Here is a 12,961-nt window from a genome sequence, read left to right on the forward strand (position 1 = left end):
CCTGTCATTTAGTTTTGATTTGCAAAAATCTATCCTGTCTTTGCCAGAATGTGCTCAGTCTTATACCTGACTATGGGAGTGGCTGCTGGGTTATGGAGCAGAAAACAGGCTTGGAGAAAAATGGGCTTTAAAAGATAGCAAATTCCATCTTGGGCTTTTTTCCTGTAAAGTTACAGGGTCAAACTCTCCAGCTGCCAGGGTCGGCTGTCACTCGTCTCTGCCCCAGCACGGGAAAAAGTGGTTCTGGGTAGGCCGCGCTCTCGAAGAAGGAGTCTGGACTCTTGCTTTTAGGTCTTCAGTCGAGTTTATTATTTCTTATCTACAAAGATTTTCTGTCTGTCCAGCTGAGGTCTGATCAGCAAGACAGCCAAAGGCACTCTCTCCCGCCCACGAGGCGGTTGTTTCTTTTATAGTGAAAATTACGTATTAGATATTTACCTTTACTTCCCAATACTTTCTGCCCTTGTTGGCAAGTGTACTTTCTCTGTGAACCAATCTACACGTGCCAACATCATCCTGAACATGGATGCCAAGGAGAAGAAAGAAGAAGGACAGGGCACGCTCAAATTCCTCCATCTTGGGACTCCTGATCCATGCACAGAATTCTAGACCCCCCTGTACAACACATAAAACCCTCCTGTACAGTGCATTCTAAGTTCTAACAAGTGAATAACATCCCCTCACCATTCAGACCTGAAATTCTCTCATTTCCTCACCTTCAGGTGTCCTTTCTTTAAAAGGATCAAAGTCAAGCCACCAGGTACTTTTGGCAACATTCCAGGGCCTCCGAGCCCCCCAAGGGTTGTCTCGGTAGCTCTGGACATCCGGAGTGATGTGCTGAGTTCCCACATCCAGCCACCCCTCAAAACCAGCAGTGATTTTAGGAGGACTTGGTGCCAGAAATAGCTAAAATACAGGGGCAGAGATGCCCGCAGTGCCTGTGCAGCTCAGCTCTGGTGGCTGGGATGGGATGGTGCAGATTTCCCCGTGGATTCCGAGCAGCTCCATGCCCTGTTTCACCTGCTGGTTCCCTCTGATCCCCAGGGGACATGGGCAGACTGACAGCACAACACACAGCCTGCTGGCAGGAGGAAGGATTTCTCTCCCAGGGCCACATCCTCAGCTGCTGCAGTGTCATTTCCTGTACAAATCAGGAAATTAAGGATCTAAGGATCTGCAGACTGAGGATCGCAGTGCACCTCGAAGCTTCTCCAAAAATCAGCCAGTAGGGCTGAGATAGTGGAATCTCAGAGTGGCTGGGACTGGAAGGGACCTCGAAGACCTCTCTGTTCACAGCCCTCTGCAGGGTGGTGGCCAGGGACACCTTCCACAGCCCTGTCCAACCTGGCCTTGACTGCCCTGGCTGGGGAAGGGTAATGCTTCCCCTCAAGGCAATGCCCTGTAACTCTGCACAAGGCATGGCAGTCATTAAATATGTTTGATTTATATTCTGTTGTATTCTAGTTCTTGATAACTTTACCAAATTTTTACTGTTTGGACCAAGATTTTTCCATGGTGCTTGTCCCAGACTTTTTAAGAAAACTGACTGAGGTTCACCTGCTGCAGTGGATGAATGACAGGAAGAATAAACCATTAATTGATTTTTTACTGGAGACCTCTGAGAAAAAAAAATAAATTGTACAGCAGAGTTTTAGAATTGAGAGTGCAGGGATCAGAAGAAATCTGGAAGAGGTGTATCAGGGCTCTGGAAAAGCCTGGGAGCATTCTTTCACAGAACCTGCCTCTTCAGCTGCTGCTTCTAGGTAGTTCCATTTGGGTAGGGGTACGTAAATAAACAGCACACAAATGCCACCTTAAAAAAGGTTATTGAAACTGCAAAATCAAGGCCCATGAGTAAAGAAAGATTTCTCATCTTCAGCAGGATACAGCTTTGCTGAGGAGCCTGCAGGGAGAGCTCAGAGCCCCCTCAAGGGGCTCCAGGAGAGCTGGAGAGGGACTTGAGACATGGGCATGAAGTGACAGGACACAAGGAATAGCTTCACACTGCCAGGGGGATGGGTTAGATGGGATCTTGGGAAGGAATTCTTGGCTGTGAGGGGTGGATCTGGCACAGGTTCTGTGCCCAGAGAAGCTGTGGCTGTCCCATCCCTGGAGGTGTCCAAGGCCAGGCTGGAGGGAGTTTGGAGCAATCTGGGATAGTGGAAGGGGGGGGGGTGGAACAAGCCTGTCTTTAAGGTCCCTGTAACCCAGACCAGCCTGTGTTCCTCTGAAAGCTGGTGAATATGAACATTTTCAGCACACAAGAAGCCCATGAGCTGGGGCAGGGTGGGTTCTCACTGCTGGCAGCTCCCTGTGCTGCTCCAGGAGCTGTGCCAGGGCAGAGAGAGGCAGGAGCTGATCCCACGTGTGCTCCAGCAGAGGTGTTGCCATTTCCATAAACAAAGTTTGCATTTCCTCTCCCAGAGCAGACACAGCTTTTGAACACAGCGTGATCAGTAAATATTTAATCATACAACAAACAGTGACAGCCAGTTCACAGCAGCATCCTACTGATGCCTTTTTGGATAACGGGAGGTTTTGTACCTTGCCTTGCTTTTAACATCTTGTGCCTGCCTGGGGCCACTGAGGGAGAAACAAATAGTGTGCAGATGTAAAAATGTGTTTTGAGGACCCCACAGAAGAAATGAGTTCACAGAGAAATGCCAAGGCACAAGTACCTTTGCCAGCCTCAGCAAGGGGCTACTCACTGTGGGAAGATAAAGTGGAAAACAGCTTAAAAAGTGCAAGGGAAAAGGAAAGGGAGGAACCAGACCTAATGCCATGGGGAAAGGAGTGTCAAAAGGTCAGGGAAGGAGTTGGGAAGCCAAATTTAGTTCCTGCTTTCTGGATGAGTGTGCTGAGTTGTCTCCCCATGTCCATTTCTTTTCCAAGAGATTTGGGCAGGTTGAGGCAGGCTTGGGGTGCAACCAGGCTTGGGTTGCAGCTGGCCAGGCAGGGAAAAGGGGGTGGATGGTGCAGGTCAGGGAGCAGACAGTGCCACGGTGGCTGTTAAAGTTCACTGGGTTAATTCAAAGTTCACCCAAGCAAAATTTTTATCTGAGAACATAAATGGTAATTGTCAGTTTGACATTTGTTTGATTATCCAGCTGTTCAAGTCTTCTCCTGTTGGGCAATTCATGCATCAGCATTCCCATCAGGTAGGTGTAGTTGTTCTGGAATTAAAAATATGCTGCCTTCCAGGCAGATGCCATTTTCTTTATTATTTATTTGTGCTAGTAAGTAAATTGAAAATTGTGCTTTTTTAAGGGAAAGGAGCAGATGCACCCTTGTGCCATTAAGTTGTCAGAGCTGAGCAGATGAAGCACGAAGCATTTCTGCCAAATTGTTCTCACAAGTCTCATTTGGGGGAAAAAAAGTTCAACCTGCAAGAGAAAGGGATGAAATCTGTAATGGAACAGGACAGGTTGCTTGGTATATACAGACTGATTGAAAATAATCAATCTTTTCCTTATTTTCTGCACTTTAACCAGCTCTCCTTTGCTGAAAGAGTGCAGATTTGGAGTAGATATCAGGAAAAAAATCTTGACTGTGAGGGTGGTGAGGCCCTGGCACAGAGGGCTCAGAGAAGCTGAGGATCCCCCATCCCTGGCAGAGCCAGATTATCATACTGGTCTGGGGATTGTGGTGGAGATTTATTAAAAGGAAAGGTGATGGATGAACCTTCATCAGTGGCAGGATGGAGCTCTGGAATGAAGCTGCAATGCTGGATTTGGAAACCAGGCAACATCTGCAGGGATGGGTCATAATGTGCCATGGAAAAACAGAATTGCTTTAACTGATGATTAAAAAAGAGGATATGATTAAAACAAGCTGATTAGATGAAACCAAAGTGACAAGACAAAGCAGCAGGGCATCCAAGAGGGGAGGGGGGAGACACAGCTGATGGCAGTGGGGCATGAATTATTGATTGAAATCTCCACCAGAAGTCTTTGCATTTTCTTATCTGGGAAGGGAGAGAATGAATGAGAAGTGAACAGAATTATTAAGCAGCTTTATCATTGCATTGGAGTGGATAATTAGGCAATTAGGATTACTAAAAGTTGGCAAAGCAAGAGGCCCTGAGGACTTGTGCTCCTGATTTCAGAGGAGGGTGGAGAGGGAAGCAGGGAAGAGCCTTTGGAGAGAGGTTTGTGGTGCCTTGTGGTGAGGCTGAAAGGCAGAGCCAGGCTCTGGCAGCCAGCCCCTGCAGCTGCCAGCACAGAGGGGGCACAGGAGACCTGGAAAATGAAAAAGAACTTGTCTGAGGATGGACAGTCCTTGGAGCAGCAGCAGGGAGGGAGATCAGGAGTGAAGGCTTCAACATAAAAGGGATCTGGACCCAAGTGAGTCCAGAGGAGACCACAGAGATGCTCTGAGGCTGGAGACAGCCTGGGAGAGGTGGGGGTGTCCACTTTCTGATGTTGGGCATGCAGTGCCATGTGCCCTCAGGTGTCACTGCTGTCCCCTCTGAGCCTGCACCTGCCAGGACCTGAGCTTCCACAGGGGCTTTGCTCACAGGGGATTGTGACTGTCCCTTTGGGCCAGGTCCCTCCCAAAAGGGCCAGGCAGACAGCACAGGCTGCTGCTGCAAATGAACCCCACATTCTTCTCTTCTTTGAGAGCTTCTGAATAGCTGCTGCACATTTGGAAGGGCAAAGCTGGGTGAAACTGCCTAAATAGCACCTTGCATCTCTAACTGTCTGAACTCATCCTGGGCTGCTCTGAGGCCAGGGCCAGACGTGTGTGCTCCTCCTCTGTGCTCCTGACTGGCTTAATCTTAAGCTATATGTTATTTAAAATCCATTTGCAGAGATGCAGACATTATATAAATCACGGAGGAAATGTCAGATTATGTATGTAATTTGCTGAAGTGCTCCACACTCATCTTGCTTAGCTCCCCATGAAACCAAGGGATCAAAATTAAGCTGAGGCAGAGGGTTTGGACCAGTCACCATCCTGGAAGTGCTGTGGAAGATGAGCCAGCACTGCAGACACTCGCCAGTAATTCACACCCAGAGACTCTTGGAATTTCTTCAGGCCATTCAGCAATCAGAGAAAGGAGGAATAAAGGGGATGATGAAAAATACACGGACTAGAGTATTTCTTACTAATTATTTGCTTGCCCTCATTGGCAAGTCACCTGGTGTTCTTGGAGAGTGCAGCATTTTCATGGGAAGGTGCCAGCCACAACGTTCCTCTCCCAAGATGAAGCCAGAATATTAATTATGGATTCTGTTGTATAATTAGAGTCTGAAGCCCAGAATTAATTGATGGTAGCTGCTTAGCACAGATATCAGTCCTGCCTTGGAATAATGCTCTGTCTCCTACCCACACACAGATGGGTAAGTCACTGGAGCAGCGAGTGCTCAGTTTTGGTGACACAGGGGTTTGTGATCTCCTGCCAGGTGTCAGAACAGTGCATGGGTGACATGCGAAGAGTTTGTAATTCATGGTAACCCAGTGCTCCTTGACTTGTCCTGGCCCCAGCCTGACAGGGCTGGGACCCTGGCTGTGGCAGCTCCACACTCTCTGCTCCTTCCTGGTGCAATCCTGCCAGAGCACTGAAGGGTTCCTGACCTCCTGCCTGAACCTCATTGATTTGGGGCCATTATTTTCCTCTAGCAGAGGTCAGAGGCTGTGGCTGCATTAGAACATCCCCTGGAGAGGCACCAGGGAGAATCACCTTGGGTTGTTTCTCCCGTGGCCTGGTTTGATTTCCAAGGGCACCTCACAGCTGAAAACAAGGCTGGGTTTAATAACAAACAAATGTGTAATAGCAAATAAAGATTTGTACTGTGGAGCTGGTGGGCCCCAGCAGGCCTGCTGCTGTTGTTTGGTGGAGCAGAGGGGAACAAAGCCAGCATCTGTGTTCATTAAAAATAGGTGATAGAATATTCTTAGCTCAGCCTCTGCCTTGGCAGAAATACTCTGGAGTTAATTGCTGCTGTTGTTCAGCTCAGGAAAGTGGGTCAGCTGTTGGTGAGATCACTGATCCCATGGAATTGTTGGGAGAGGTGTAAAAATAGGCTTTGTGCTCAGCTGGGGTTTGGGCCAGCTGAGCACTGCAGGTGTGGATGCTGTCCCCAGCCCTGTGAGTCTGTGTGGCTGAGCCACTGTCACCACTCCTGGCAGGGTCACACCTGGAAACCCAGCCCAGGGCAGCCAGGGGTTTCCTTCCTCTCTGGGATTCCTCTGGGAATCCTGCCACTTTAAAGCTGAACTGGAAAACTGATCATCCTATATGGATTGATCAATGGCCTTTAACAAAGAAAAAAATTGAATATCCTTAAAAGATTAGTAAAGGAACAATTGCAGCAAAGTCACCTCGCCCCTACGAATAGTGCCTGGAGTTCACCAGTATTCTCATCCACAAGAAATCAGACTCCTAGAAGTTACTTCATGGCCTGAGGAAGATCAATGAAGTGATTGAAGACATGGGACCTCTTCAACCTAGATGTCCTTCTTTATCAATGATCCCAAAACACTGGCCACTCGTTGTAATTAATGTAAAAGACTGTTTTTTCCATATCCCACTTCGTCCTGATGATGCTCCAAGATTTGCCTTTTCAGTTCCCATCATCAATCAGAGAACCCATGCAGAGATATCACTGAAAATCATTGCCCCAAAGAGTGAAGAATTCACCTATAATTTGTCAATATTTTGTTGCACAGACTTTGTCTCCAGTTTGACAGAACCTCAAGCTGCACCAAGGGAAATACAGGTTGGATATCAGCAAAAATTTTTTACAGGAAGGGTGATAAAGTTCTGGAATGTCTGCCCAGGGAAGTGGTGCAGTCACCATCCCTGGGTGTGTTTAACAAAGCCTGGATGTGGCACTGGGTGCCAGGGTTGAGTTGAGCTGTTTGGGCTGGGTTGGACTCGATGATTTTTAAGGATTTCCAGCCTTGTGATTCTGTGAATCCAGGGCATGCAGGCTTGGGCTGGCAGAGGAGGATTGTGGTGGCACCTTCATAAATTGAGTTTTGTATGGCTTAGCCTCTGCAGGCCAGGACTGATGGTGGGAAGAGCTGATAAAACAAGACCTCTTGTCCTCTTCCAGTGCTGTGTGTGTCCCTCCCCTGGGTAATTCATCTTTTTTCTCAGCTCCCCATCAGAGATAAGTGCACCTGTGCCTCTTCCACATGTGTTCACCTTTAGCTAATTTGGGATCCTTCTGTTTGGAAGGTGTTATGTTGCTAACACTTGAAAGGGAGCATTCAGATGGCTTTGAACTTGTGCTGTGTCTGAGACATAAAACAGCCATTTGCTGCTGGCCCTCCCGTGCCCCCTCCCCATCACAGAAAGGCTCCTTTCAGAAGGGTGCTCTGAGTGCTGCAGACACTGATATTGCTAATTCTGGCTTTGAAGGGATGTTTCATAACAAAGCAGGCTTGGAAATTGGGTCTAAATCCATAAACTTCATGTTACATTTGGGATTTAACATGCCCTGGAAGAAATATCCCTCAGAAGGACATTGCTGCATCCCAGAGTCCCCTGTGCCTTTAGCATTGTCCTCCTGGAGAGAGGAGAATCCTTGAAAAAACACAGTTGCTGAGCCCCCCCAAAACCCAATATTTAACTGCTTATTGCCTCTTACCTAAGAGCAGGAATTTGTTAAAATCCTGGTGGATCCTTGTGGGCATTTTGCCCTGCAGACACACCCAGTGCCTGTTAGTGACTCCTGCACCCCCTGCTCAGCCCTTGCAGCTCTTTGAGATCAGTGAATATTCCATCCCAAAGCACCTGCCATTACACAATTTTGATTCTCAGCTGTGATATTTCATATTTTATTTACCCGTCAGGAGAGGAAAGTGGCAGTGCTGGCAGTATAAATCTGCTTGGGTTTGTCCTTCAGCCCCTCCACTGCCATCCCAGCCCTCTGGAGGCTTCCCAGAGCAGGCAGTGGCTATTCCAGAAAATAAAAGGCAGTGAAAAATACATTTTTTAGCTGTTATTACAGGCTATACAAAATACAGGAAGCATATCCACACAGAGGAGGCCAGTGGAGGGGATAACTGCACTGAAAGCTTTTCTCCTGGTCAGACACCCCGGTGTTTGTTTGAGAAGTGATGGTCAAAAATCCACAACCTGAAATACTGGTTTTTATTTGCCTTTTTAAATCACTCTGAAGATGGGAATTGCTCAGCCAAAGGTGAGATGCTTGCCTGCCAACTCACTCCAAGAGTTTCTTGTGTTGATTTGCTGCATTTGCTTTTTCTCATGAATGAGAAAAGAGGAAATCTAATATTCAGCCTTATCAGCTTGTCAATTTAATTGCTGTCTATTTTAATGTTATCACTATCACTTGTTACTAATTAATAGAAGCAACATGATTGCAGCTTTTATTTTTCCTTATTTTTCAGTGAGAAGCTGGATGGAGAAGCTGAAAGATAAGGTAGGAGGCTCAGTCTTTCAGTTCTTTTCAAAGCAAAACCACTTTTACTTGCAGGAATAAATAAATTCTTGTCAGTGCAGTTTTTTATCTCTATACAGACCGTTGAGAAAGGGCTGAAAATTTTTTTTCTGGGAGGCAAATGAACCAGATGCTGCTGGTATAGAGTGGTGTGAATCCACAAAACATCCCTGATGGGTTGGAACTAAGGGCAGGAGGGACAGAAGTGTTTGATTGATTTCTCTGCACCAGAAAATGACCTTGTCAGATAACCCAAGTTACTTTTTTTTTTTTTTATATTTCCCCTTAACTTATCCTAGAATAGTTTTGGTTGGAAAGGACCTTTGGGAGTCCATCTAGTCCAGCCCCTCTGCACTGAGCAGGGATATCTTCACCAGACCAGGTGTTTAGGACCCTGTCCAGCCTGACCTGGAATGTTTCCAGGGACCCCAGGGTAAAGAACTTAGTTCCACCCCTTTTTCTCTAAGTGCTGACTCAGTTCTGGATGCAAATCAAGAGGTTCTGGTGCTGTTCTCTGGTAAGAGGCTGCAAATCCCTGCAAGGAGAATGATCAAACACAGCAAAACTGCTAAACAAGGTCCCAGCCCCTGATCCTTCCTCCTGGCACCCCAGGGGCTGGTCCATGCAATCCAGAGCTGTGCCAGCCACAGGCTGTGGTGGCTTTTTGAGCTGTGCTGCCCCGGAGCAAATATTGACATTTCACAATGGCTGTGAAGCCTTCCAAGTGTTGTGTTGCTGACAGCAGAGCCATGAAGCTGGAAATGAGGCGACAGCAAGAACATTTTCTGTCTCAGCAGGCCTTGGAAATTCTTGAGGAGGGTCAGAGTCAGCAGAACAAAAACCATCACAAGGAGTGGGAGTGATCTCTGGAATCCCATCCCTAAGCTTAGGCAGACTCGCCCGGCCAGCCCAGTGCCCCACACCAAATTTCAGCAGCACTTTTACCATCAGGGCAGAGCACAGAAACAGGGCCTGGGTCTCTGTTTGCCAGGACTGGGGGGTGGGAGGGGTTCAGGTGGTTCCTGCCCAGCCTTGCTGAGTTGCCTTTCTGCCTGCACTAGGAAGGAGACAAGTCTAGAGCAGGTCTAGAGTCTCCTTGGCCTGGGACTGATCCAGAGCAGATGCTGAAAGGACAGGGAGTGGTTTTCCCAGCCAAGGTAAAGAGGCTGGCTGTGTGCCTGGAGGGATTGCAGCATGCACAGGTCACTGCTCGTGCCAGCACGTGGCACAGCTCCAGCTTGGGGACAGCAGTGTCTTCTCCCTGAAGCTGTCGCTTGTTTTTCCTCTTGTCACCTTGTTGGCCACCTCTGTCCTGCCCTGTTGCAGAGGGGCTGCATGTTGCTGTCTCCAGCAGAGTCTGAACCTTACGCAGGCAGACCCTGGGCTGTGTGGCAGTGCCCAGCACTGCTGTAGCTGAGGATCCACTCCAAAGAGAGACTCACTCCCGAGCCACCTCCCTGCTTTGGCATCTTTCACCTGGCTCACATTTTCCCTTAGAAAAACCCAACAAAAAACACTTTCCCCCCACTCCCAACCAGTTGCTGGTGTCACAAATCACTTCCAAACAAACCTGTTCACCATTCAAACTTATTCACCCCATTCCCTCCTCCTCCTGAGTTTATCAGCACCAGTCTGTGTGCCCCTCTCCTTTGCCCCATCCTCTGTTTTATAATCCCTCCACCCAGATGAGGATGCCAGCTCATCTCTGAGAGAAATGTCCTTCCCTGTCCCTCAGGTGGGGCTGTGGGACCAGGAGCACAGGGTCAGGGACAGATTTATGTCTGGCCTCCTGCAGTCACTGTGCAAATGCTGCATTTGGTGGGGCAAAGAATGGACATGGAGTTCCTCTCAAGTTCTCTTGCTGTTATCTCAAAGCCCAGCAGGGCCAGGAAGGTCCTGAGCATGGACTGGGTGTATTAAAGCATCCCTAAAGAAGCTACATTTTCCACATAAAGGGGTGAAAATATGGCTTTGGCCTGTGAAATGGGGTTTTTCTATCAAGAAAGTGCAGAAGCCCTTAGAAGCTGGGCTGCATGACACACAAGGGCTGGATTTGCATCACATCACAGGTTTTTGGGGTATAAAACATTGATCTGGGGGCTGGGGGAAACCTGTAAAAGGCCATGGGCTGGTCAGGTGTGATAAAGGCTCACAGACAGGCTGAGGAGTTCATTGTGATTTCTGACATGGAAACTCAGCTGGGCAGCAGCTCAAAGCCGTTTGCAGCCTCCCCTCACTGCCCATGCCAGCAGCAAAGTTCCAGAAATAGAAAACCTCACACTGCACTAATTAGGTCACCCAATTAAGGCACCTTAATTGCCTCACAGAGACAGAGCCTTCAGCTGTGTCCTCACTAACCTGCTTTTTTGGGAGCTGGGCTCAGGCTGCAGCCCCTTCCCAGCAGCTGAGCTGAACAGGGCTGGGTGTTCTGGGAGGGGGTTCAGGGAGTCTGAACGATGCAGATGAAGATCCCTCAAGCTTTGGGATCCACACAGAGGAGCTGTTACTGTTCAAAGCACTGAGTGGGATCTGGAAGGGCTTGGGGGAGCACACCAGTCCTCCTTGGCACTGAGCCTGCCCCAGCTGAAAGCTGTTATTGTCATTCTCCAGGTAGGTGTACACAGGCAGGCTAATGCACCTGAACAGCTTTGCTTTTTTTTTCTTTTCCCTCCCACTCAGTGGATGATGGAAGAGAAGTAATTATGGTGTGTGTGTGGTGTTGTGAGAGCACAGATGAAGACAGGTGGTTGTAAGCAATGGGCTGAGTCTCGCTAGGAGCTGTCTGACAGTCCTCAGAGGTGGTGCCTGTGTCCCTTGGCAGGTGTAAAATCGATTTTTGGGGGGTGTAGCAGGCAGAGGGTGAAGCTGTAGTGGCACAGCAGAGGACTGGAGCTGCAGTGTGAGGAGAGGCAGAGCTGCAGAGGGGGAGCCAGGCTGTACCTGCCTCCCTTGCCACTCTGAGCCCACCAGCCCAAATTAGCTGAGGATTCTGAGGCAATCTGGCACTTTAAAACTGAGGTTCCTTTTCATTCAAAGCAGTGAAATAAAATAGCAAGCAGTTGGGAATATTGTCCTAAGGATTTAGAGTGTTTAGATGTGTAACTTTAGATTAGCCATGCTGTCTGTATTTTTTGTTTTAATGGGCAGTGCAAACACACTGATCACAGCCATTGAATTAGGGCTGGTTAATTTTGCTGTGCTCCCCTTAAGGCCACCTGAGGGTGTGAGTGCCCTCCCTCTGTGTCACCATCCTGCTGCCATGCAGGGGACCCCTTCCCATGCAAATCCAAAGCGTTTGGCTCAAAGATTTTGAGTACAAAGCCGAGGAGGCCTCAGATCACCTTCCTTTGGCAGCCAAGGTTTTCCTTCAAAACAAAAAAAACCACAACCAGTTGCTGGTGTAGCAAATCCCTTGCAAATAAACCTTTTGACCCCATTCCCTCCTCTTCCTAATTGAGTTTATCAGCACAGTCTGACATGCCCCTCTCCTTTGCCCCATCCTCTGTTTTATGATCCCTCTACCCAGATTCCAGCACACAATGGCCCATCTCTGAGATATAGGCAGGCAGTGCAGGGTCTCAGCTGTCACCAGTAAATGTCTGTCAGGAAAAGCTGAGTTGTGCTGGTGACCAGCTGGCTCCTGGAGTGGGGAATCATCCCATGCAGGCAGGAGATGGGGGCTCAAATCCAATGAACTTTGAGGAAATGACCATAGGGATGCATTGCAGTCCTTGGCTGGTGAAAATGGCTCTGAAAGGATGGTTATGGGGGTGTTGCTCTGCTTCTCTCCTCCATTTAGGCAGGATACATGTCAGGGATGCTGGTTCCTGTGGGAGTTGGAATAGCTGGAGCTCTCTTCATCCTGGGAGCGCTCTACAGCATTAAGATGATGAACCGCCGGAGGAGAAATGGCTCCAAGAGGCACAAAAGGAAGGTATGGAAACTGCCAGGGGAAGGTATGGAAGCTCTGAACCCTCCTGGCTGGAAGGCAAACTCAGCCTGGCTGGGGTCTGAGCTGGGGCACCTCGGTTATGGGATGGGGGCATCTGAATATTCTCCATCTGGTTCCTTTTTGCACGTGCACTGTGAAAAACGCCAGTCACTTGTTTTTAAAAGTTTAAAAGGTTAATAGTAATAAAATGGTTATAAAAATAGTAATATAAAATAGTAATAAAATGGTTATAAAAATAGTAATATAATTAGAGTAATAAAAATTTGAACAATTGAGATTAGGATGAGACAATAAGAACAAAGAGTTACGGACTGTCCGAGTACCCTTTCTGGGCAAAATAAGCCCGAAAAAGGACACACGTTAACAGAGGATTAACCATTAAAAACTATAGCCTGTTGCACATTCATACACCTCATACATGATGCATAAATTCCATTCAAACACAGGATTTTGTCTGGTCAGTGTCAACTTCTTCCTCTTAATCCTAACGGGGTCTTCATGGCTCAGCAAGATGGGAAGAAGTTAGTTTCTTCTGATAATGGAGCAATACATTATTTTTCTCTGAATGATTTAGGTGTCCTTTGACTGCTATCTG

The 12,961-nt window shown here is 47.9% G+C and overlaps 1 protein-coding gene across 3 annotated transcripts in view; it reads left to right on the top strand.

Moving 5' to 3' along the window:
• Positions 1-12,961, top strand: part of ARMH4 (armadillo like helical domain containing 4) — a 59,984-nt gene that overhangs the window by 42,710 nt on the left and 4,313 nt on the right. For all 3 annotated transcript variants that reach the window (XM_039712952.1, XM_039712956.1, XM_039712955.1), the window contains exons 6-7: positions 8,365-8,396; positions 12,214-12,348. In XM_039712952.1, the coding sequence (XP_039568886.1) occupies positions 8,365-8,396; positions 12,214-12,348 (167 nt within the window). The remainder of the gene's footprint in view (positions 1-8,364; positions 8,397-12,213; positions 12,349-12,961) is intronic.

This window comes from Passer montanus, unplaced genomic scaffold (assembly GCF_014805655.1).
Source record: "Passer montanus isolate IOZ18808 unplaced genomic scaffold, ASM1480565v1 scaffold27, whole genome shotgun sequence".
Classification (NCBI taxonomy): Eukaryota; Metazoa; Chordata; class Aves; order Passeriformes; family Passeridae; genus Passer; species Passer montanus.